The following is a 27,569-nucleotide window of genomic DNA, read 5'->3' on the forward strand; positions in this document are numbered from 1 at the left end:
AAATTTTTAAAATTTCAATACAGAATTCTAGGTAATTGTTTCAATTCTTGTACCTTTCAGTATAAAATTGTCATATTAAAAGTATTAGTTTTCCTAAGAATCAATAATAAAATTTGTCATAGAACTTACTCATTCAGTTCTTATGTTTCTTTTGCTATAATGCTCGGATAAACATAAATTGTACTATCGTTCGAAGTCGGATTATTGTTGTCACGTAACATGAATAAAATTTTATACTTATTATACTTATTATATAAATTGTTTTCTCTCCGTCGCATGTACCAATCGTAAAAAGCAATACCACATTTTTTATTTTAATACAAGCACGTTTTCATAGTCTCGTGCTACGAAGAACGAATCAAATATATTTATTATTCTCTATAGTATTTCCGAATCGTTTCCAATCTTATCTGCATGAATTTCGTTGTCAAACTTTTTTTTTCGTAAGAATGTATATTTTAAGGAACAAATATCATAGTTAAGATGAATAACGGAAAGAATAGCGTGATCGATACTAAATGATGCCTACAATTGGCTGTGTTTATATTCACCCAAGGTGGGGGTAGCGATGGTGATATCAATGGCTTTTCTGTTCTGTGGCCTTCCTGAAGTGTGCTACCGCCCATGATCTGTGTAGTACTGAAATCGTCGTCGTTTCCAGAGGAATCGAAATCGTCGAAACTGCCCATATGAATTCTTCTGCCGTTGCTGTTGCTGTTCTTCTTTCTCCCTTTTAGTATAGGTTTCTTTCTCGATGGTTTCTGATCGGTGATTTTCACAAAAGGACTGGGAGTTGTTTTCGCAACAAGATGTAGTTCTAGACCAAAAGAACAATTAATTACATATATGACGGTTAGATCTGTTGTATAAATGTGTGTGTCTACAGCATTTACATATTACATATATATTCGTTAACTGCATTTAACGCGTTCACGCCGGCGTGTACCACCGACGGCTCATATTTGAATGTTCCATCGGACGGTGCATACCAACAAAAATGTAGTTCGTTTAGTAACTAGAAAAAATTGCCATATAGTTGAAAATTTAAATAATGGAAATTTAACGTATATTAATTGAAAGAAAGTAGGATTTATTTTATTTCATCTTAATATTACCCACTTCCCATGACGAGAAATACAAATAGCAGTGCCGGCGTGAACGTGTTAACTTAATATGGTTTCAAAGGTATAATTTTACTTTATGGCATACTTCCATAAATAGGTATCTATAGTGTTTGATTTCCGCAGTCGAAATTTACGACCTAATCTTTTTGCGCGTAAAAATAAAAAAAAAAAACTCGCGGGTCAGAAATCACTTTAGGCTGGATGAGTTGCTACACGCTTCTGGGCGCTTGAATAGTAATAGTCCAGGACATAGTGACTTTGTAGCGTGTAAAAGAACTAGCTGCTTGAAAATTATTTAACTTTGTGATAACAGTCAAAAAATATATAAATTTTTGGTAATTTCAGTGGAGCTTCGTCATCCGATGTAGGTACGGGTCGGATGCCATACTTTCGTTTACTTCATTTTCATCATCAATGCAACAAAGTTAGACGGTTCCCAAGCGGTGAGTTATTATAGTACACGAAGAAGAGCTGTTTTCTCTTGGATTACAAGTCATAGTTCGATAGGTCAGTGAATCGGAGATCAGTGGACACGGAATTTTCTGCTCGGCCTCAGCCGCTCACTCGTTTTGCTGACTTTCGGGGCAGCTTAGTGGCCGAGTGTTGGTGCATTGAGCAAATGTTTTGTCAAATAAAACGTACAGGGTTTCTCATATTTGTCAACAACAGAAGTGGCTGCAGTGGTAGAGTAGTTTTCCATAGTTATCACGAACGATCTGATGAAATAATTTGTTTATTGATAAAAAGACGACTTATATGCATTATATCCGTTATACATCAAACGAATGGATTTTATCTCTTTTACAATTAAAATTTTTTGAAATATTAAGGTGATCTGAAATACCACCCCACATTCTCTTTCCATTCCTATTACCTACAATTTAGTAATAATCGAATCGATAAGACGTGTTGGTTACCATAAGGCTACCTCTCAACGACCTTGAATCTTAAAACGACACCATTATGCGTATAAAATACAATAAGTATTAAAATATAATAAGATTGTCTTAAATGAACGTCAAATCGATTAAAAATGCTTGTTATCGAATCATTCCAACACAAGTCAGTTTTTTTTTCAACGACTGTCAGTATATCAATCATTTTTTAAAATAAGCGCGAGGGTGGAAAGGGGAATGGGTCCCAGATATAAAATTTTAGTTTCGGGTATTTATTAGTTTCTGAGATATCAATAAAAAGCTTTCGGTATTGTACATTGAATTTTGTCTACACAAACGAGTATACAGGGTGGTTGGTAACTGGTGGTACAAGCGGAAAGGGGGTGATCCTACGCGAAAAAAGAAGTCGAAAATATAGAATAAAAATTCTCTTTAATTTTGTTTTTTAATTTTTCCATCGAGACAACGATCTACAGTGAGATCCGTTATAACGAGACGTGGTAAAGTGCACGCGTACCGAGCGAAAATTCAAAGTCAATTTTCTCGAAAACAAAGCCTGAAACGAAATATTGTTATTCTATATTTTCGACTTCTTTTTTCGCGTAGAATCACCCCCTTTCCGCTTGTACCACCAGTTACCAACCACCCTGTATAACTTAAAGGTAGGAAATTAATACAAGTTAACATAAAAAAATAAATGTCTGTGTCTTTATCAGATTATGAAATCAATAGGTTACCAAATAGGTTACTGTTCGTACATGGATGATTCTAGTTATTGCCAGTAACGTGTGAGCGGTCTGACAAATTAATTATATCCTATTAACAGGACATGTAATATATCTTTTTCTCAAAACAAAAAATTCTCAACGTCTGCATGCGGAGAAATTGAGTTTGAAAATTTATCAAGTGTACTCGAATTTAGCTAATTATTAACTAGGTACGAACAAACAATCAGTAAGAGATTAGTGTAAATGCGACAACACGTGAAAAATATGGAATAAAATTGCTTCGCTTTATGTTCAAAAAAGTAGAGTACGAACATGTTTAGCAAAAAATTGGCCTTGTACACGCCTATGACAAAGTTTTCTCAGAAACGAAGCGTCTTGTGAACAAAATTTATTCTACGTTTTTTACTTAATTTCACACGTAGAACAACCTGCTATTGATTATTTACGTTTATCCAGTGCGGAAATAATCGTATTCAAGCATACTTGAATTTCAAATTCGATTTTGTCGAAAATGTATCATTTGTACGGACATATATCGCTCTATATTTTCGATTTATTTTTTCATTTAGATTCTCCTCTTCTCGGCTTGTACCACCAGTTTAGCTACACTCTGTATAACGGCGTATCTGGGGTATCTACGTGTGACGATAAATACTATTTTCCCTGCATTTGACTGTATCCACGTTACAAATAAAATGAGTTGGAAAACTAATGAAATTTTAACACGTTTTTCCAAGAGAATGGTTGAGTTTCGACGCATGCTTCCTTTGAGACTTTTTATCTGCACGGTCAGTGGAGAAATTTCGCCTGGAATTTCGAGGCCAAAGCCAATTTTGCGGTGACCTTTTTTTCATAGATCTCTACTGCTCCAGAGACGTAGAATAACACTATGGTAATCGTGACAAATCATTTTTTAACATAGTGTATAATTTTGACTATATATTATAAATACAAATGGTTAATAATCTTGTATATATTCGATGACACTAATATTTGATGATTACGGCACGGATGATTACGTTTGAAAGGTATTGTAATTCATATTACCATAAATGTAATTCATATTACCATATTGCATAATCAAACATTATGTAAGATCCGCATTTTTGCATAATAAGGGCCAGGCGTGAGATTAATATCTCGTATGATCACGTTTTCTTTGTACTAGAGTGAAGATGTATTTTCTCAAATATTAATATACATATGACCGTCTATCATCGTAGATAGTCTATCATCAATGAAATACAGAATCATTCACGTAACTCGAAACTCGAACGCGCGAGAACTTGGAAAGTGACAACTTTAGTTACATATACGTTTGCTACCACAATCATACATCTACATTCTTCATCTATGAGCTGTTGATAGGACCAGAGTTTGTACAGATTATAAACGAGAACACGGACAGAAAAGTAATTTGTAGAATGTTAATTTCCGTTTTCTTCTTTTTTTTTGCAACTTTGAACGGTATTTTTCATTCTTAACGATTTGAATATCTTCTTTTGCGTTACAATTTAAAATTTGTTAACGATCACCTTTTACAGATTATTGGATGCAGGAATGAGAAACAAGGAAGTAAGTGAGATACAGCAAGAAGCCGTATGAAATTCATATGTAGACAACTTTGTTGTTGAATTTGCAATCCAGGAAGCTGATACGAAAGCACACACCGATTACAACGGGGCCAGGTAAACGAGCAAAAGGGATAACGAGCTCTCCGCGGCAGCTGATCGTTACTTGGTCGCAGCTAATATTCAAAAAACGCTACAAGGAGCTTCGACGATTGCATCAACTACTAGTCCATTAACCTACTCCTGCCCCTAACAGGCAAGTCCCCTGCCTATATTAAACACACATAGAGAAAGTCCGCAACATTAGCACCCAACCTAACGATATTCTGGTCAGTTTCGACAGACAGTCTCTCTTTGTTCGGGATTTTGGGTGATCCTCAGTTTACGACACAAACAATACTTCTGCTCTTTTGGAAAGTTGGAAATTCTCACCTCGCAAGGTGTAAGATTTACAATGCGGACCCCGTCAAGAGGTTAAATGACACCCTAAGTGCTCCTCAATCCTTAATATCATAAACCTCAACACCCAATGAGAACGCGACACTAGACCAGGACGTTGCGTTACGCGCCCTCCAGCATGTACGCACAAGATGCACCACATGAGAGACACCCACGACAGTTCGACAGTTACAGGATTGGATAGAATAAATTCTCACTTCACAGGAAACATTGACAAAAACACACCCCGTGACAGATAGACGGACAGTTAGAATGTAAGCTGGACAGTCATCGCGCGCACTCGCCTAAGTTTAACTCCATTACGTACAGTTCATACTCTTCTGTGTATACTAAATAGTTCAACTAAACTACTAAACACAACCTTAATAGACATCTTTAATCTACTTTCAGCTTCGGCGTTAATAGCGTTCAAGGCTCGCGACGTCAATCGACCAGTTGCAGCCTGACTGATTGCTACCTAGTTGATAATTCACAACGCTGTTCCTCGACTTGCCATTCTCCAATACCATCGTCATCACCAAGGACCATATTTCGAACAACCTGCTCTCCCCCTCATACAGCACTGTCCCGCTTCTACCTATTTTCTCTCCCGAGGAGAATATCTCGAGGAATGAATTTTCAAGGAAGATCCCCTCGAATCATCCAACCGGTCCAGATATGTAGATGATAACTTTGTGACTTGGCCCCATGAAAGTCTGGTGAATTTTCACGACTTCCTTAACTTGCACCATCCAAATGTCAAGTTTATTATGGGAATAGAAGTTAAGCTCCACCTACGATCTTTCCTGGATGTACTTTTGGCCAAGGAACCAGGCAATCCTCTCGGTCACCGAGTTTGCAGGAAACTCACCGATACTGACAAGTACTTTTCATGCATCATCCCGCTACCAACCAACCCAGAAGGACTCGGTCATTTTCTTATTTGTCAACCGCATGATTAATATTTGCAAACAGGGTCTTTTGGAATCAGAACTAGACCATATGAGAACCGCGATAACCTCTAATGACTTCAACCTTACTAGAAATAACTATTTCAGCAATATCATCAATAGTCCAACAATACCAATTGTAGCGGTACAGATTGTAAAACAACCTTATAACAGTAAAGTAAGAAATATAGAAACCTCATTTTTCCTACTTTGATATCTCATCGATAGTTGCGTCATCGTTGATCCAGATCATAGGTTACACTGGAAGCTATTTCGAGCGAAGATATCTCGTATCCACTTAAAAGGACAAATTTGCGCTTACTAGCGTGTGACCAGCGTTGCCATTTCCCAAGATCTCGTGCACGCGCAGGTGCCGAGTTAAGTGGATGATTCTGTATAATTCGTCCATGATTTGCAATAATGCAATTACAATGGAATATCGAAGTATTACTGTCTTCTTACTGTACTCTGTAAATTCTGAGATTCTATTTCCTTCTTCGTAAACTCGCCGTGAGTTCTAAGATCTTCCATTTTTTTTTAATGATCCAAGATCGTGTCTAAATATGTTCAATTTACTTTTGCCTGCAAAAGTTTCACTGTATTTATAAATATTTATAAATATGTCGGATTTGTCGGGTTGGCGCTAGTTTTAGGGGCGCGTTGCGTATCTTCAGTAGGACAAGCCATCGTAGTTATTCATTGAGGTTTATATTTACAATTATGTGTATAAGTGTTGATTTAACAGGGTTTAACAATTTAACGTGTTTATTAGACACTCTTAAAGTAAAGACAATGTTTTTAAATTCAAACGAATCCACGGTCAACGGGATAACTCTTTGTACAATTGAATATGTTTTGAAACTCAAAGTGACGTTAGCTGTGACGCACGGTATCTTTCAAACTGACTGACCTGACGTTACGAGTAAACTCTCCAATGAGATCATAAGAATAAAAGACTGACATGATTACATTTGTCAATTGCGTATTGACCGGGGTTATCGACAAAATTTCAGGCGCCGTTACTAGGCAGACCCGCGTAGAGCGGTGATCAGTTGTGTCACCTCTACCCCAAGCCCACTGTCACAAATCTTGGGTAAATATAATCAGATCGTATCACAACACGACTTCTAAGTTCTACCATTTAAGCACAACTACAATAAATAAACCAGATCAAAGTATTGGGATCTTTCCAAAATTCCAAAAGAAAGGCACGATGTGCCTACATCTCCGACAAATATAATATTTCGGAAATCCTTCAATCTCTTCTTAATATTTTCTCTGAGCTGTTTGATCGTCATATTTTTGACTTCGCAAAGAATTACATACAATACTTGCGAATGTAATATTTTTCAAATGGTTTGTAGTGTTTTCGAATTGTTCTTAATTAAACAAAACTACAATTATGTTCGTTGATTTTGTATCGTTGTTCATTTCACGCTTTATTTTACAACGTCTTTTATGACATGTCTCTATTAATGCTTCTTTATATTTCTGCCTTTCTATAATATGCGATATTTTAGACGAATCTTGATCTTTTGCTATTAAATGTGTAAATATATCGAAGAAACTATATTTTCTACACTTGTTACAAATACTTACACTTATTGACTACTTTGAGTAGCACTAGAAGTGTTAATTTATGCGATATATATTATTGGCCAACAATACTCGTTACGACGAATTGAATATTAAAGATGCTATTCAGTTAATGAATGGTATAGAGTCATTGTTGATCCCATCAAGACGATAATACGTAACGATCCTGCAATACGTTGTGCGTCAAGCCAACGACCAGCGGCTGATTATTTGGATGGAACAGAGCTGCTAGAAAGCGAAGATGGCAGTGAGTTGATCGAATTTGAAGATAATTACGGGTTGATGACATGCGGGCCGTACACGATAAGAGTTCCTCCGAGGCATGTCTCAGGCATGAACCTCATGACATGAATGAGGCAGAACCTCAGTATCCGTTCTACTTCGAAGTGAAATGGCGTTATGAGACGAGGTCTCGTGCGAATCCTATTTATAACGAGTAGTACGGACAGCTTCGAAGCAACGAAATGTCATCGCTGTGCGAAAGAAGTTGCAATTGTTTAGATACAGCGATAGGTATGTGTATTAAAAAGCAAAAACATCACGTAAAACAGGGAAACGGTCTAAAGAATCGGCTGATTGTCAAAAATATAGATTTAGAATTTGGTCTTTATGTCTTCAAATATAGGAAATTTCTAATATACCGAAATGTCGCTGAAAAGCAAGTTTCTTTCGCAACTCATTCCTATTTGCACGCGTTTTTATCGTGGTACGAATTCCATATGTTTACGTGACTATGTAGGTGTGATATATTTTATCTGGCCTTTTTTAATCTCCCATCTTTGACAGGATATGGTGACAGTGCTTGGTTTATATCATCAGTCTTCATCGTCATACCCGGAGCAAATATTATCCCTGTCCCCGTGATTTGATCCCGGCCAGTTGAGCGAGTCGCACATTTGAATAATAATAAAACAAAACGAAGTGAAAAGGTTTCAACAACTAATAAACAAGTCGGAGAGATGGAAGGTAGGGTAACGATATAGTGAGGGTTTTGCGGCGTAATGATGCACAATAAAGAGTACAACTCAACCATTTTTATGATCTTGAAGCACATTATTATGGACAAGATCCTGAACAATTTTCCCTATTCTATGTTTAGTATTGTGTGTATTATATAACAATTCGTTTTAAACAGGCCTTCGTTTTTCAATGAAAGCAGCTATATATATGTCGGAGATGAAAGGAAAACCGGAGCCTTCCCTTTGCAATTTTGAGGAAGCCTTCTAATGCTTTAGCCTAGATTTTATCATAACTGTAATTAAGCAATTGTCATTTGTAATTGTTTGATATTTGTGAAAGCGAAAGTGGGTTTGAGGTGACAACTGGTCGCCGAACGTAGCCACGGTCACGGGATAAACGTTTTACCTGACCAAGGTGTGGATCGGTTGTATTGTTCTCCCTAGAAATCACATAGAATTGTACTTTAGAGATGTCGATATAATGGGACACACGTTGTATTAGGAATCAATCTCCAGACAGAAACTGCCTAGTAACGGCGTTTGGATCTTTCTCGATGTTTCCAAAGAGTATACAACAAACTTTTGACAGAAACTGCCTAGCAACAACGATTGGAACCTTCTCGATGTCTCCAGCGAGCATATAACAAACAAATGCAGTCGTATAGCGAAAAAGATTTTCATCAGATATTCATTCGTGTAATCGCCTTGGAAAATGATACATCGAGCAATTTACCGAGTGTCTCAGCAATCGTATTTTTGTGTTTAAAATTATTCTACGCATAGTAAAAAATTATCCCGTTGACCGTGGATTCGTTTGAACCCCGGAAACATTGTTAATAGCGTTAATTAAATTCATTATTCGTAAAACCTATCAATCGTTAATCTCATTATTCGTTAAATTTATTATTCGTAAGACATATTATTCATTCCTCTTATTGTTCGTTAAACTTATTATTCTTTAATCTAATTATTAGTTAAACTTATCGTTTGTTAGTCTTATCATTTATTAAACTCATTATTCATAATATTTTGTAAAATCTTGTTTATTCGCGTAAATATATTCTCTGTTTCGTGGAACAATGGCTAATTCAAACGAAGAATCATTACGCGCCTTAAATCCTAATGATAACCCGACATATATTACATTTTTACCAGGTGAAGATCAGAACAAAGTCCAACATTTCAAATATCAGTTGATTCGTTAAAAATTATTTACTATTGCTACTTATTTGTGTACATGTACTATATATCATACGACATGATATGATATGATGTGATGTATGTGATATGTTGTATTCTGTCCATTTTCTGAGTCAGCATACCGTATGTTCTGCCATGTCAAGCCACCGCGTAGCCAGAGTCACATTTACAATCGTTGTTCAAAGACGAACAACCTCGAACCGAAAATACCTGCTGCAACCTCTGGACAAGACGGAGCCAAAACCAGCCCCTCAATCTCTCCTAGTTTTTCCTACCCCAAGGAGTTGCACAAAAACTCCTTCACACATTCATTAAGCATCTCTCTACGTGACAAGTCAACTTTCTTTTTTCAAAGACTCTCCGTCAGCCATACTGATATATGCTAATATATATACAATAAATAATATGTATGTCGGAGATGAAAGGACATCGGGGCTTCCCTTTTGGAATGTTGGGAAAAACCCCAATACCCTAGTCCAGACTTTTACTATAGCTACGCTTAAGTAATAAAACTAAGAAATAGTTTTAATGTTCTAATCCGATTTTATGACGATGGGCTTAGGCTCGAAGTGACATAACGGGTCACTGAACGTAGCCACGGTCACGGGAGGGAGGTGTACCTGACAGAGGTATGGAATAATTATATAGCTCTCCCTAAAAACAAAGGTTGACCCGAGAGGTGGGGGGAAGAATATATAAGGACAGTTCCACTTGGACTGCAGGTCAATTCATTCAGATAAGCTTTACTTGTACGTTGAGTTATACGTGTATCACATCGCATTCGTCATACCGTTGCCCGTGGATTCGTTATCGAACCTGAATTCGTTGTCATCAACATCTCGACCATCCGATTGCTGCTATTACTTGTAGCCTCCTGTAATAACCGCATTTGTACCAATAAATATCAGCTATAACCGCGATGGTAAATTCGAGTGAAGGTTCATCAAACGCCCAAAATTCCAACCTTAACCCGACATGTATATTTATATATAATATATATGTCGAGTTATCATTGGGGTTAGGGACGTTTAACGAATCTTCATTTGGATTAGCCATTGTTCTTATACAAAATAGATGATATTTAATGGTACAAATATGATTATTACAGAATTTGACAAGTAACCGTGGCGATTAGCTACTCGAGATGCTAATGACAATAATCTTAGATTCAATAACGAATACCCGGTCAACGGGATAGCAAATGCGCTTTCTTCCAAAGTCTAAGTCGAACTGAACTTACTTGTCCATAGTCCAAGTGGAACTGAACATACTTGTCCACAGTCCAAGTGGAACTGCTCCTACTTGTCTACAGTCCATGTGGGATTCCTCTCATGTACTTCTCTATGCACCTCTCTGTACCCCTTGGGTCAACTCTATTTTTAAGGAGAGCTATACAACTCCGCCATACCTCTGTTAGGTACAAACGTCCATTCCCTGATCGTGGCTACGTTTAGCGACTGGATGTGTCACTTCGAGCCCAAGCCTACTGTTATAAATCTCCGGCAAACTTAATCGGATTAAATCATAAACAACTACTTCTAAGTTTTATTATTTAAGTCTAGCTATAATAAAAAGTCTAGACTAAAGTATTGGGGATTTTCCCAAAAATTCCAAAGGAAAGGCCCTGATGTTCTTTCATCTGCGACATATATATTAGTACTAAAGCTATCGAATATGCAGATAAAGCAACTGATATGCACCAATCTAACCCAACATGTAATTTCTATAATTTTTCTACTTGATATTAAAAATGATTATTGACAATGAGACAAGTTTAGATTTGGTTATATACAGCAAGGAGCAGAATAGAATCAATGTAGAGCATTTGTTGAAAATGATAACTTATTTATACGATACTATATGAGCAGTAGATGATTGGAAACGTTCTAATACGTAGTCAGACAGATCTACAGTTAATAGAATTTTGTTGAGATAAACGTCAGCGATTTTGTATCAGCAAACATAGATCTTTACAGAAGCGACGTGTAAAAGAAACTAAAATTTGGTGGCGGATCCGTTATGCTGCAGCCCACAGCCCTCGAGATGTTCCACAGAATATAGCGTAGGATCATTGAGACGTATTAGTGACAGAATAAGTCAATACACGTATAAAGGAAATTTTAAATATGAAATGACAAGAAAGGGCACAGAATATAAAAATTGACAAAAGGAATATCGCTTTCTATCTCATCCGCTGACGATGCTTGGGGAGGCACAAAGTCTGCCCCTGGCAACCTCATCGGCCCATCAGACCAACAGTTGGCAATAAACCAGTATCGCCACGAATCCAACACCAAACCACCAAGATGGGGGACTTTACCTTCGGGGCTGATCACGGCCACCGTGGTATCAAAGAAAATCATTGGCAAGACTGTCGTAACAGACAGATGATCCTGTCACCGTCACTATCAGTCGGTACAACTTGGATAAGTCACCACTCTAGGATCAAACACCATAAATCACGAGAATTAGAAAGGAAAGAGGCGAAAAATAAAGGTATCCAATCTCTCAAGAAGTAAGCATAAATTTGGTTGACAGAATACCAAGACAAATTACAGCCGTTTTAAGTGCAAGGTCATGTACAAAATATTGTAATCGTTTAAAACTTTTATTTCTATTTCTTTTTCGTACGCTCCAAAATGCAATCAAAAGTGTATCTATATACCTAGTGAACTCTAAATGGAACATAATAAAATTTTTATACGTTTATTAACGAAAAGCAGATGTAAATTAATATACGTGTTCTTTTCATTCCTTATCGTGATTTATAAATAAATTATCATTTTCTACAAAGAGCACTGTATCGGTTGAATTTTGCTCTTTGCTGAAAATATACAGCTGCCTACGCTAGAATGTACTGTAATTCTAACTTTGATTCAACTAAAGTTGTTTGCGAATATCTCGAAAGTTAACGAGTGATGGTTATATGTATGTACAGAAAAAAGATACTCACAATGTTGACTTCCACAATACATTTGAATCCATTTGCCATCGAAATCGGTGACATGTATCGTACTCGGTATAGTTATCAATAGCCGCTTTGTGCGACGATTATCAATTGTTGCTTAGTAATTTTAAAAACGAGAAGGATTTTAATTTTTCGAGGCGAAAGGTAAAGATTTCCTAATTAGAAAAAGTTCTAGATATGGAAACAAAAGAAAATTTTAAATAACGGAAAGTAAATTTCAAGATTAAACAAATTCTTCATTTCATGGACAGAATAACAAATCCGTAAATAATTAAGTAAAAAAAGAGTAAAGTTAAGTGAAAACTTTGATGATGTTGTAAATACTGTCAAGATGACCTTCACATAATGTTTTTATCATCGTTAGATATACACTTTGAAACCATTAAAAACCTTCTTAGTCACTCTTTCTTGCCTTAATCGTAGCGAAAATTAAAAAAAAAAAAAAATGAAACTAATTTGGATGGCCGATTTAAAATTAACATCCTGTACGTACATGTAGATATATGTACTTAGAAAAGAGTTTTTAACATTCGATAGAAACAAAAGATCTTGTGTCATCCATAGGGTTGACCCATAATAACAAATACACAAATCGCTTAAAAAACATAAACTGTATTCTCTTTTTATACGAAACTGTACAGCTACACTTTTTTTACACGAAACTTGTGTCCTTTTCTTTGATAGACCGATTCTTCGAAACATTCTGTCCAACAAAGCATAAAGTGCAATGTGCGATTGTCTACTTCATATAGAAATCTGAGACATCTCACTTTTAAATTTAAAATAACTGTCGAACTGTAGATTTTCTCGATATTGTACCTTAATACATACTTTTTGAAAACAAACTTGACCTTCATATGTCTTCTATGAACCTTTCTACAAAGAAACAAATCGCGTCAAATTATGTCCCTCTCGAAACCATCTAGCTTTTATTTGAAACATTTTTCGTTAAAATCGTTACTTTAAGACTTTAAGACTTAAAAACTTTATCATTGAATGAATCAGTGAAATTTGTTGTAGATTCTGTCGAAAATATCTTGTACGACAAAATATGTTAGAATTTAATCTTGGGATTAAGATTAATAATCTGTGGAAAACACAATGTTTGTGTTTGAAATAATATAATGTGATATTTATTAAACAATTGTTACACGAATTATAAATGTGCGTTCTGGAATGTAGACAGTCGGCTAGTTATTCACAGACTAACTGGCTTAGTGACCCATGGCCCTTAAAAAGGTTTAGAGCCCCACTCTCTATGCAGTAATGAGTGTGACCTGTGTGGGTGTCTGTGTGGCATCACATGTGGCACAGAACCTTCTAGTAGCTTCTCGACGTGCCCATCTAGAATGTTCCATCCATATCCTCACGTTTCTTCCGGCGTTTTTTGAAAAAGCATGCACGTGCTAACTGCCGTGGTGCATCTCACGAACGCACGCTAGTGGGGATGGCGCTGGGCAACGAACGGAAGAATCCGTACGATCAATCACCTTATCTGCATGCGATTGATATCGTTGTATTCCAACAAAATATAAACATGTTCTCCAGATAAATGTGGCATTCAACATATTGTACTAATTTAATAACAATAAATACAAATTTAATAACATCTTCAGTGGTTCACTTGTTGAAAATCGAAACGAAATAGAAGCACAATATCGGTAAGAGCTCAGATACGTTAAGAGAACATTCACGGCTTATAAATTAATTTTGTCCGATAAGAAGTACCAACTGATTAGTTAAAACTATGAAAGCAGTTATTGTTACATATCGTAATGTAAATTACCCTAAATAATAAATAACAACTATGGAATTCTCATAAAGGGTATAACCTAACAAACACGAAGATGGTACCTCGCTGGGGGTAGCCACCCACATGATAATCAAACAGCTAAAAAAATTCTACCAAATGTCCAAATTGGACAAATTGTGAATGTGAAATATAAAAAAAAAAAAAAAACTATGGAATGATTCCTACGCATCATATATTATGTTTATGATAATGTTTTCTATTATATATTCAACTGTATTTTTTCAGATTACATCCAATCATTTTTCATTGCATTGGATATTTTCATATCAAACTTATAAAGTTCTTCCAAAATATGTGGTTTAGTTAAATCTAATCTAAATCTAATCTAAAATATAAAATGTTGTACAATGTTTTATCATATTAGTATTTTTAATAAATTTTGCATATATTTTACCCAGCTTTTGTATATATTTTGCATGAACTTTGCACATTTTAACATAAATTTTACAAACATCCACCTTCTAGTTACGAAACTCTACTATTATAATTGTGTCGAGCGTTTGAAAGAAATCTGAAAATATAAAAAGGAATTACAAGTGCAATATGTTTCGTAGAAACCACAAAAGTATTTAAACGATCAATTATCCTTTATATTAACAAACCCCTACATTTAATGGCATATAACTACATTTAACACTTATATGCTTAAGATGCTTATTCGTTCTGTATACTAATTGTTTACTAAATATATGTTTGCAATAAATGTTTTATACTCTCTATGTACATATGAATAGTTTGAAATTTTACTAATATAATTACGACAGTTATGTCTCATTACAGAGCTAATGAAATGTTTTAATATTTTATATTGTAATATCGTAGAATAGCTTTGATTGGAGATCGGCTGAAATTAGAAAACACCGTGTACGCCGTCTTTTTGTGGTTTGTTTACATCCAAGAGCGCCTAGAAACAGTGACGCGAGAAAGGATAAGCAGCGTCAAAACAGAGGTACGGTTTCATATTTCAAGGAGTGGCAATCGAGAGGCCAGAGTATGTGAGCCGAAAAGTGTGTGTGTGTGTGTGTGTGTGCAGGACCGAGCAGGAATACATTGGCGAGGGTCAGAGTTGATCGAGACGTCGAAGCATAGAGTCGTTAGAATTGAGTTGCGAGTGTTGTCGAGTGTTAGAGTTGCTAGTGAGAGAGAGAGAGAGAGAGAGTTACCAAATAGTTGTCAAGTTATTTGTTGTAAATACGAGCGTTGCATTTAGTTTTCCTGTTAATCAAACATCGTTTCTCTGTCTAACTAATATCTGTATTTTCAATCCATTATTAATAAATTATAATTAATCGGACAAAATTACACCTTTAATATATTCCGATATTACAATATGATACTTACAATATGGACACGAAAGTTTGTGTATGGTATTATAGAAAAATCACCTACAACTAATATTCATATTGTTATTCTGAATGGAAGTAAGATGTAATTTGTAGGGAGATCTTTGTGGAAAAATTCGTATACGCTGTCTGTAAACTAATGTGCACAAACAGTCACGAGAACGTAATGCAAATGTACGATAGTGTTGCATAACGCCTACACAGTTCGATGAAGCAAAACGTGATAATTTTTCTAGATAATTTTATGATAGATTTTCGTATACACGAGACAGTTTCTGAACCAGAGCAATAAATTAAAAGTTGATGGCTTTTTTAGTTGGCATATGGTTAACAATGATATTTGCTATTTGAATAATATTTTTCAGATTTTCTGTATTCATTGCTACTGAAGATAAGTATTCATTGTTCCTCATAAATCCGAGAAGTTTATTAATAATAAGTAAATGGGCGTTCGGACGATTAATGTTATTGTCAATATTATTGTCAATATATAAGCTTCTCGACATTGTATTGTATTGACAATATACAATATGTGTACATTTATTGATTCATCGTCTAGAGACGCCTTGTGAACCTTAACACGTTGACTGCCACGCGTGTTTTCAAAGAAATCTCTGTCAGGCCACGCGTACAGCAGTACCAAGCGTTCTCTGCTAGGTGCTCCCATCGATATTTTAGTAATGCGAATCGCTCAAGTGGTGGTCTCAAGAATGATTTTTTGTTTCGCTTGTTCGCTACATTAAAACCACTAGCTGTTGTCGAATATAACGAAGGAAAGTGTGGTATAGATTATTCCGACCAAATGGTTTCTTATTCCACCACAATTAGAAAAGGAATCAAATGGTACAGAAAACTTGGCATTCAATTCTTTCTGGGAATTTCTGTTGTACACGCTTTGACGGTTTACAAAATTGCAACAAGAAAAAATATAAATATTAGAATATTTAGACAATTATTAGTTGCCAAATTATTAGGGTTGTCTGAAAATACAAAAAATCCTTATATTTGACGGAGTCAGCACAATATCTCCGTTCGGAAAAATGATTCCGGAAGAAGCGTTAGACGCATATGCAAACTATGTTATGCAAATAAAAGACGTCGAATGGACCGAACAAAGGCACAAAAGAATTTGAAGAAAACAACAACTTATTGTCCAAATTGTCCCGACCAACCTCAGCTATGTATAGAATGCTTTAAAGTTTTACATTCTAAATAATTTTTTTAATAAACCGTTTTCGTATTTTTATTTTATAACAATTCAACTATTATTACAATTAATTATTAATTAACAATTTACTATTGTGGAATATCTTTTCAAATACCTACGACGATCTTTCGCAAGTAGTCAAATAAGCGACACCCGAATATGGGTTACGTGGCGTGACCAGAAACTTTGCTGACACCCGAATACGGGTGTCGTGGCAGTCAACGTGTTAAATATTAACTTAATTAATTAATAAGTATTGAACGGCTGAACGCTCTTTAACGGTTTAGGGACAGACAGAGTAAATTTCGTGACGTTTCGAAGTCTCGTTTGTATAGTTGTATGTATAATTGTTCAAATTTTTTCCCCAAAATATGCTAGTTAATTAAATCTCTAAAGAGGCAAGAATCAATATTCACAATCAATTGACCATCGAATCATGGAATTGTCACAATCGATCTAACGATATGGAATTTTTAAGTCCAGATGTTCCTTAATTCTAATGCTGATACTATGTTAATTACTTGAAACTTCTGCTTATGTGAGTCTCGTTCGAATTCGAAGTCCCATTTGAAGGAAAATAAGACAACAAATTTTGCTAGAATTGTATTTTATGTGTTAAAGCACGGTAACTTTAAATTAATTTTTTGTCAGAGATGTAACACATCGACGCTTATGTCACAGGCTCAGAAACAGTAATAGAATAGACAAAACATTCTGCGTGCCACAGCCATCAAAACAGTAACCAAATAGAAACAGGATAGCCACATCTGATAAACACCCGCCGATAACCCCTCCAGAGGGACAGAACTTTAGTATAAAAACCCTCCCAAATCAGCACTCGACTCTCTTTTGTCATAACACTGTGAATCGCTACTCTATTGAATTCGTACGATAAATTTTACTATCATATCTAAGGTCGGAATTGTTTACCTTGCTTGCGAAACGTTCGAACTACGACGCGAGGAGACCACCGGTGATCTGTTAATTTCGTGATTTCCTGTGTCTTCTACGTGACACTTACGGTATCTGACTCTTATTGTATTTTAAGAATTTACTAAAAACGGTATTTAACTTGGTATTTTATAGAAATATGTAGATACATTATTTATCGCCTATATCTAAATTATGGTAATATTTAACACGTATAATCTTTTGGGATAAAGAGCTGAACTTGAAGAAAATATCTTGATTTCGAATTCTTCTTTATTTTCTACAATCTTATCGTATAATATTTTTAATCCTATAGATTTTTTCAATCGACCGATTGAAACTTATACTAATCCTGTAGATTCAACATCACTTTCAGTATAGTCTTTTCCACTTTTCTTATCAAATATTTACAAGTTTTTCCATAGATAAATTAATACATTTTACTAATAGATTAAAATACTTTACGGCTGTTGTCCTTTAAATCACAGAAACCATCAACTTTTAACTTGTTTCGCTATATTTATGTATGTCATATTCTGTGAAAATTTACCTTGTAAATGAACGATACCATCAGCTTTTCCAAGAGCGTTTACGGACGAGCAAACGTATTCTCCAAAGTCCCTTTTTTCCAGAGAATTGACAGTAAGATTCATCTGCCAAGAGTAATCGTTCAACGCGTATTCTGACATTTTATATTTTTCACTGGGCAGCAGCTTTTCACCTGCGTAAGAAACGACAATATTACACTGTTTTTCATACATGCTTATTTATACAAACAGAACATACGCTTTTTATAAAATTACACAGAACGATAGAGATATGTGCAATATTGCTTACGTGTAATGAGTTTAGCAAAATAGTAAATGGAATAGTAACACATAATCTTCGAGTGTTTCGCGAAAATAAATTTGCGTATTCAATAAACGGTGTGCTGAAATCATTAGCAGTGTCACGAAGCCATAAATTAGCAATAGAAAAACCAGGGGGGGCCTAACGAACATCGTGCAGGGCATCGAAACAGCAACGTAGACCGTGTCCCAGGATCAGAAGACAGTAACAGCATGGCTACCTCTGACCTGCAGCCCGGCGACACCATCGTGACACCCCCTCCATAAGAGCCAAACCCATAGTATATAAACCTTCCCAAAATCAATTCTCCACACTCTGTTCTAACATTCTTAACCGTCACTCTGTTGATTTCACATAATAAACTCTGCCACCATATCTAAAGTCTGAATGTGTCTTACCTTGCTCGTGAAACATTTAAACCTGGACGAAATCATTCGAACGACGCGAAGAAACGATTTCTTAATTTCATCTGTCCCTGTGTCTTCAACGTGACAGCAGCATAAAGACGAGAGATTTAGTTGATTTGCGATTTTCGTACGCTTGCACGTGTTTTTAACCCAGCTTTACTACATATATATGTAATCTAGCTGATCCAAAGTTTGTGTGACTCGTACAGGATCCGGCTGAACAGCACACAGCAATGGGCATGACGCGATTTCTCGTGGAAAAATAAGAAACAGACGTAAAATAACGTTTTTTCATTTTTTGGCTTGGTTTCCGAGAAAATCGAGTTTGAACATTTATCAACTATACTTGAACATGGCTTATTCCAGACTGGGCAGCACTAAATAATCGACAGGAGATCATTCTACGTGTGAAAATGTAGAATAGCAAAGTAATCAAAACATTTTTTCACAAAACGCTTTGTACGTAGAATGATCTCCTGTCGATCATTTAGTGCTGTCCAGTCTGGAATTAACCATGTTCAAGTATACTTGATAAATTGTCAAACTCAATTTTCTCGAAAACTAAGCCGAAAATGCAAAAATGTTATTCCGTATATTTTTCTTATCTTTCTACAGACCGTGTATAGATTTACAAATTTTAAGGTACGAGGCTATACTTTTATCCAAAAAATGACGCCTGTATACTGCTTCCAATTTCTCAATAACGCACGTACAATTTTATAATTGTAACAAGCTATTGAATTTTGTCAAGATCTAGAACTCAAAACATGTGAAGAGAAGAAGAACAGTGCGTTTTAGGAGCGAAATTTATTATTTCGGCTGATTTCAATCAGTTGAAACATAAAGCTGTGACGTAATAATCGGACTGCGAATAGGAAAAAGGGAAAAAGGAATGGCAATGGGAATGAGAAAATAGCTAAACAGATCGAAAATGGAGCAGAATTAAAAAAGTAGAATCGAATTAGCGAGAGAAAACAGCAAAAGAGAGTTTAGAAAAAATAGTGAAACGAAAATGTATCACTTCAAAACACGTGAAAGAAGAAAACAAGTATCGCCAAGTTCCATGTGTGTAACATATTCTGAAATCTTATCGAACGAAGCTAGAAGCTACGACAAACGTTGCAAACTCACTCGTCAACGTGTTAGGCATAGCGAGCTTATTGAAAACCACAGCATTCTTTTGAAAAATTACACAACCAGATGAAAAGTCAAAAAATTCAAACGAAGAAGATGACTAGTTGCTCTTCAAATCTCGAAAGTGAAGAAACAGTTTACTATTGCAAATTGATAGAGTTTTGCATTCTAGATATCGGTGCAGAAATTTTGGGTCCTCGAATTGCACAAAAACTTGACGCTATAGCAATTTCGGATAACATCATCCAGAGAATTATTGATATGGCCAAGTATATCGAAAAGCAAATTGCTAAAGGAATAAAAAGATCGACATATTTTGTGATTCAACTTGATAAATCAAGCGACGTACGTGAACGTGCTACTTTACTTTGTTTCATGAGATATTCTGAAGATGAACACTTTAGGGAAGAACCTCTTTATTGCCTTGATTTATCTGGACAGATCACTAGTTCGGAAATATCCAGTGTTCTTAATGAATATCTTTAAAGCCAGGATTCAGAGCGAGGCAAATATCGTATGAGACTCGTGGTAAGAAAATTGGGTCAAACGTAAACAACACTGGTCCGACTCGTTGTTTTAATTTTGCCGATGTCTTTTTGTCTCAGTTACGCGTTATTCTTGACCACATTTGCGCGTTCAAATAAATTTTCTAAACATAGCAAAAAAATATCTCTGAAAAATGTCTTCAAAAAGGAACTTTGGCGTTGACGAGGACAACGAGAATTGTGCTGACATTGCAAATAATGATTTTTTGGATATTTTTAGGAGTGACAGCGACAGCAGCGATATTTTATTTTTTTCCACTAATCACTGCACGAAAAGAAAACGTTGTAAGCGACTGGTTATTGAAGACGATACCGACGATCAAGACCGCATTAATTATCAACTATCGGAGTAATGGATTTGGAAGGAAGAAAATAATTTTATATCAGTTCGGTGCAAACAAAACAGAATTGGATATTTTTAATATAATATTTGATAATATGGTCTGGGAAAATATCGTAACAGAGACGAATCGACGAAACTTGGTTTCCTGTAGATTTTAATGAAATAAAAATCTATTATAATGGCTCAGGTAAAAAAATCACAATCCAAATGAATTGGTCCAAGAGTTATAGAAACTAAAGTTATAGAAACGCCAATATTTAGAGAAACGATGTGATTTAAAAAATTTAAAGAAGCGTATATAATGGAGGAAGACATTGCTATCACCGAATCGCTAATGAAATATGAGAGACGCTTATAAGCAACTTAATCCATCGAAAAGGGCGAAATTCAGCATTCACTTTTCTAAATTACGTGAGTCAGAATCGGGTTATTGTTCTGACTTTAAAATATACACAGGTAGTGATAAAATAAATTCTAATGACAGTGCATCTAATGACAGTCGTCAATGAGGTATCACAGTCAGTGTTACACAAAGGACATACGTTATACTTACATAATTGGTACTCTTCGTCAAAACTACTTCTAACTTTACGTAACGGTAAAACTAATGCCATTGTGACAATACGCCAGAACAGAAAGAATATGCCAAACGATTTTGTTAAAGCAAAATTAAAAAAACAGGGAAAGTAGAATGAGGAACTGTAATGGAACACTGGCATTAAAATGGAAATATAAACGAGACATTTATATTATTTCTGCAAAACACGAAACAGCAAAAATGACTGAACAAGTAAAGATCAATTCAATCCTTCCTTAAAACCAAAACGTGTCATCGAATACAACAAAGGAATTATTGGAATTGATCGGCAAGACCAAATGCTAGTGTGCTTCCCTGTTATCAGAAAATATGCGGAAGGATGCCGAAAACCTTTCTTTTACGCGTTTGGTATTGCACTTCTTAACTCCTACATTTTGTTCAATAAAATGAATAGTAGAAAAAAATATAGTTACGCTAAATATAGAATTGGTATAGTCGAATCATTACGAAAAAATGTACCGTTGCAAGAATATAAAGGACGAGGACGATTATCGAACGGAGATTTGCCACAGAGACTACACGCGCAACATTGCGGTCATCTTTCCAAACACATTGACCCAGCACCATCGAAATCAAAGTCATCAAGAGCGCGTAAAGTTTGTACGAGACGCGAGAAACATAGCGAAACAACGTGGCAGTGCAAAAGATGTAATGTTGCATTGCACGTATCAATATGCTTCAAAAGATATCGTACGACCGAAGATTATCAATTTTCCGTAAATTTTTTCGAAACGTTAGTAATTCAAAATAAAATAAAATGTTGTTAATTTATTATTTACCTCAAGATAATAAACCCGTCTTGTTCACCGATAAATCGCTTGTAATTATTTGTCAAACATCTTACAAAATTAAACCAGTTGCACCTTACACGTGTTTTTATATGCCATAAGACGTGTGCGATTGTCATAACTTCGAACGCTTAGCCGAACCGTGAAATGGCTCGACGTGTGACCGACCTCGTTTATAGCACGCGCCATCGGAACTTAAATCGCAGAGCAAAGGATTAAGGTTGTTGCGACACTATGTGACACCGTGGATTCGCGACACCAATGTCTCCTTCTGCACGCGGAAGGGCGCTGAGGTGGCTATCGAAAGTGGAGGCTCCTTCGCGCTTCTCTCAACTGAGGAAGCAAGTAGAATAATTTCAAAGAGAGCGATAATCTGTTTTAATAGAACCTTTGCTGGATGGTGAGCTGCGCTTGTATATATGTCGAACGTATCTAATCCTTTCAGTGAACTTAATATCCTTCTTCAATGTTTTTGCGCAAAAGTATTTTTATAGTAAGAAATCAGACGGACGCGCTTAGAAAGAGGCTGACTCTTTAGATGGTCGCATACAAGAAGGAGATACAGGGAATGTTATCACTATTTCAAGATTTTGACTACTGTAGATGTCAACACGAAATTCATATTTAATATAATAAGTTAACATTTAAGGGCATAAGTTAAAAGCTTTTGCCATTATTAGCCTCAAAATGAGGATCCTCATAAAGGTAACCTCTGGATTAATAAGCCTTTCATGAAAGATATCTCTCATGTGCACTTAATTTTCTTCATGTGCACGTAATTATTGCGCACTTAAAAAAATTTGTTCGAGCTGTCTTCTGACGTTACTTTAATGCCCATACATAGAATGCAACATTGTCAGAATTTTCAGGTATCGCCGGAAGAAAAATATCTGCCTCATAGAATTGTTGAATTGTTAGTTTTATTTTCTAGCTATTTATGTGAGAAATAGTCTCTCAGTCCTATCGTTAGTAAGAACGAAACAAGGAAGCAGAATAAATGTCAATGTACCACCTCGTTTTTCAGAAACAACACTCTAACCACGGTTATCAAATATTCTTGTAAAAAAGTAACATTAGCTTTCGCACTAGTTCTATTCCAATCAAACATCCTCTAAAAATTTCAATTTTATTATATTCTGTTTCAATTTTCAATTCCTTTATTAGCACTTTTTCAATTGCTTGGTTTCTGGTTATTTTAAGAAGTTCTCATTGCATAACATTATATTTAAAAGTAAATAATTAAAATACTATTATACAAATAAAGGTTTTCATCTCTACACTGTGGTTTCTGAAATGATCCTTCTGTTTTCGCTAGTCCTCGGGTATAAGAAACTTAAAAACCACTGTTATAGACTAACTACAATTAAAAGAAATATGATGATACTTTTCAGATTTTTAAGTATACAATTGTTAGTCAAAGAGCTGCAGAATAAAAATTTATTTTTCATCGTATATAGCCGCATTAAATATTTAAAGTGGTCAAAGAGAAATTTGGAATTATTCTCATTGGAGCAGCCGATCTCATCTGCAATACACACTTTTAAAAAGATTCTGTGAAATGTTCAAAATTTTTATAATTTCCGGTTGCATGTGATTGACTGGATTGTGAGTAACTAATCGGTGCTTTGATCTTTCACCGATGGATCCTATGAAACTCGAATATCGCTTGTTTACTGTGAAATAAGTACCTATTTGGAGAATACACTTACTACATATGCACATATTTTCTCCATTCTCTTTAACAGAGAAAGTTATTTCATGTGTAATTATCTTGCTCTAAATAAATATCTTCTTAAAAAAGATATCATTATATTCAGTGAGATTTAGTTGCGGGTACGTTGTTACTGTGCAATTGTTATTGTACTGTGCAATTGTTATGTTCGAACGCCTAATATTGCGCGCTCGCGATCATAGCGACAGCTTGCGTCGCTCTTGCTAAATTATTAAAACGATTGCGAAGACAGACAGGTGAGTTCCGCGGATTAGGAAAGATGACTTTATTTTTATCCTGTGTGAAATGCGCATGTACCAGATTCGTGTTAATATAGTGTGATAAAAAGTCGGTGTTATTGTTCCTCTTACCCACACATAACACGTACATACAATTCATTAGGCAATTAACGTCAAATTCGAGATTGTAAACAGCCCAGTTATCTTAGCCAAATGCGCGCGCCACAGCGAACTATACGTTTCTCACCGCGCTCGGACAAGCCAACACTACTAAATTGTTGTATTTTATTATATACTGTACTTTGTAAAAGGAGAGAACGTCCGCAATTAATTGGGAACAATTCCAAGTAAACAATAACTGACAATAATAATAATAAAAAAAGAAAACGCGTTACTAAGGTCAGAATAGGAGATCTTCCCGATCGGTTATGTAGTGATTTACTTTAAAGTGGGAACATTTCCTCGATCGGTCATGCAGCGATTTACTTTAAAGTGGGCAGGTCTGCCTATTCGGTTGGCTAAGTGTGAATCAGGGCAAGAATATTCGTCGATGGCCTGGTTAGTTCAATTGGGAAAGCAGCCGTCCAATGAAAGATCCGAGTTCAAGCCCAAGGGGACAGCAAACTCATTTAGCTGAATATTTTCTTCCTTAAGGAACATTTCCTCTTAAGGAACATTTCAGATAAGTGAAGAAAAAAGAAGGATGCGATACTTAAAGGGCTTATAGCGCTTATCGAGTGGATAATCGTGTAACGAACATTGATTTTAAAAGTAACTCTGTCGATATGAAATCAATTTTTATTATGTACTAGTGTTTCGTATCACGACTCTTCACAGCACATTGAATTTACACGTGTCATAGACACATTTGTAATACAAATCTTCATATCGGCAATCATATATTGACATACATTTTCAGATATCGCTTCCGTTCTACTGTCCAACACGCATTTCCTACTCGTTGTCGTAAGTTCAACGCATTATTTATCAGCGATGACCAGACCAAAGTTTTTAAGCGACCAGAAGAAAATTCAGAGAATTCAAATCAAACGATCCTGCTGGACCTTCTCGTCTTATCCGCCTCTCTCCGAAGGTTTGATTTACATGCTGCCTCGCGTTAGTCAGTTAACTGCGTTCGACACGTATACACGTCAACCTGAAACTTTATTTCGGTGCGGTTGACGCGTATACTCGTCGTGTGAAATAAAAAGTACCATTTAGTGTAAAAAAACAAAATTTTAGTAAGAAGTAATATAAATGGCATTTAGTGGTATGCTTCCTCTATACTTCCAATAAACCTATTTTCTATTTTATAAAAAAAAAAGAAAATAGTTTTTAAAAAAAGATTGACTATTTGATTACTCTTTCTGGTATGTCGGTTATGCTCCGTATAACGTATTGGTCTTTGTAAGTTGGGTTGGATATTTTCCCCAATGCATCGGCTATTCCCCGAATTGTTCTGTGTACTTGTTTATTTTATTTTGTTTATTTTTGTTTACTTTATTTCCTTTTGACAACTGTTAGGTTTTTAATAAGAACACCTTTTTTCAACAATGAATTGTTAATTTGTTATCGAATAAAAATATATTTCTTCCTCGTTTGCTTTGTTTTTCCGTAAAATTCATAGTACAAGCATTTACTCTGCGGTCGACATGTATACTCGTCATTGCTTGATTTTACCTGCGCACCCCGTAAGAGATTTTTGAAAGGAAACTCCGTTAATTGATTAGCGTGATTGAGCGTGAAATTACACGCAGAATCACTTTTGATGCGGCACATTATTTAAGATTCCAACCAAGTCATTCGTTAAAAGGTTCCAATAACTTTTGTTCGACATTCTGTTCGGAAGACAGACTGATCCTAAAATTCCGATCCGTACATTCAAAAAGAATTTCTCTTCACGACTTGATTCATGATTATTATGAAAATGTGTAATCTCATTCGTCAGCAAAGAGTACGACGAGAAGTAAATTCGGATTTACAGTATATTTTGTCAATAACCATTGACAAAATGTCAATCGTTTCAGGCAGTCGAGACAAAACTTCAAAACTTGTATACATTGAAGGCGGTACGGGTAAAGTAACTGTTTATAAATAGTTTAACGATACCACAATCATTGATAGCCTTTGAGTGCTCGTTTCTGGATTCTCTTCTACCATCTCCAAAACATTCTCTCGTATAAGCGGCAGAAACAGATCGCGGTCACATAAACTTTGAAACGTCGGAAAAGCTTCTTAAACAGTTCGGGAGAAGGAAATTGAGATATATTTAGCGTACGAGCAACGTAATATTACCATTATAACGCAGTGCTCGTCATATCCGCGTGACAATAATCAGTGGAACTAATAAATAATAATGGAATTATTAACATCACGAAAATAACGTTTATCTTACTGGATGAATACTAAAGATTCGTGCTACGTTTGCGTGTGTGAAGTAATGTTTGCTGATATCAGTAATAATCTTGTGTTTACAACCTTGAAATAATACTTCTGATTCCTGCATGTTCGAAATATGATCAAAATACGGGACGCTAATGGACAATACAAGTCGATTTTACACGGAAAGGATTGCTTTTAATACTTATCTACTTATCTATTTATTGTAGTACATATCTGTTCCTCGTGATAAGTGCTATAAGCCTTTCAAGTATCGGACACCTTCTTTTATCAGCTTGTACAAACTGAGGTGCGAGATATTTAATACATTTCTAAATAAATTGTACTCAGAAGGAATTATATGAAGGAGATCTACACACAGGTCGGCATATACGAAAAAGCTTGCATCGTAGGAGCGTGCGAGATCCTCCCGAATAATGTACAATATGTAGGGACAATCTAACATCGCATCGCTTCGGCAAAAATCGGTCGGAATCAGCCCAAGAATGCGATAAGAAGCGTATGGCTGGTAATGCCGACACGCTGTAAAACGTTATTTGATATCGATATCTTCGTTTGTTTCAAGTTTTAGAGGTCCGCTCTAACGGCAGGCGGGCCGATCAACAGCATGGAACTGTCGACTAACAAGGATGGACGTGACAATAAATGGAACTTTGTGTCCCGGATCCTTTGTGTCTCGACCTGGAAAAAGATGAGAGTGTTTCTTATGCCCTCTGCGACTTGCTACATCGAATATGGGGCTTATATTACGAATAACTTGTCTGTGATTACATTCAACATCCAACTCAATCGTCAAAATGGTAAAGTCAGCATCATAGAGATGTAAAGATAG

The 27,569-nt window shown here is 35.7% G+C and overlaps 1 protein-coding gene across 3 annotated transcripts in view; it reads right to left on the reverse strand.

The window, feature by feature from the left end:
* Nucleotides 1–305: 305 nt before the first annotated feature.
* Nucleotides 306–27,569, reverse strand: part of LOC117207541 (lachesin-like) — a 548,209-nt gene continuing 520,945 nt past the window's right edge. For all 3 annotated transcript variants that reach the window (XM_033447848.1, XM_033447850.1, XM_033447851.1), the window contains 2 exons: nucleotides 18,274–18,444; nucleotides 306–817 (listed from right to left, as the gene is read on the reverse strand). In XM_033447848.1, the coding sequence (XP_033303739.1) occupies nucleotides 459–817; nucleotides 18,274–18,444 (530 nt within the window). In that variant the 3' untranslated portion in view covers nucleotides 306–458. The remainder of the gene's footprint in view (nucleotides 818–18,273; nucleotides 18,445–27,569) is intronic.

The sequence above is a fragment of the Bombus bifarius genome, unplaced genomic scaffold, assembly GCF_011952205.1.
Source record: "Bombus bifarius isolate JDL3187 unplaced genomic scaffold, Bbif_JDL3187 scf7180000008037, whole genome shotgun sequence".
Taxonomy (NCBI): domain Eukaryota; kingdom Metazoa; phylum Arthropoda; class Insecta; order Hymenoptera; family Apidae; genus Bombus; species Bombus bifarius.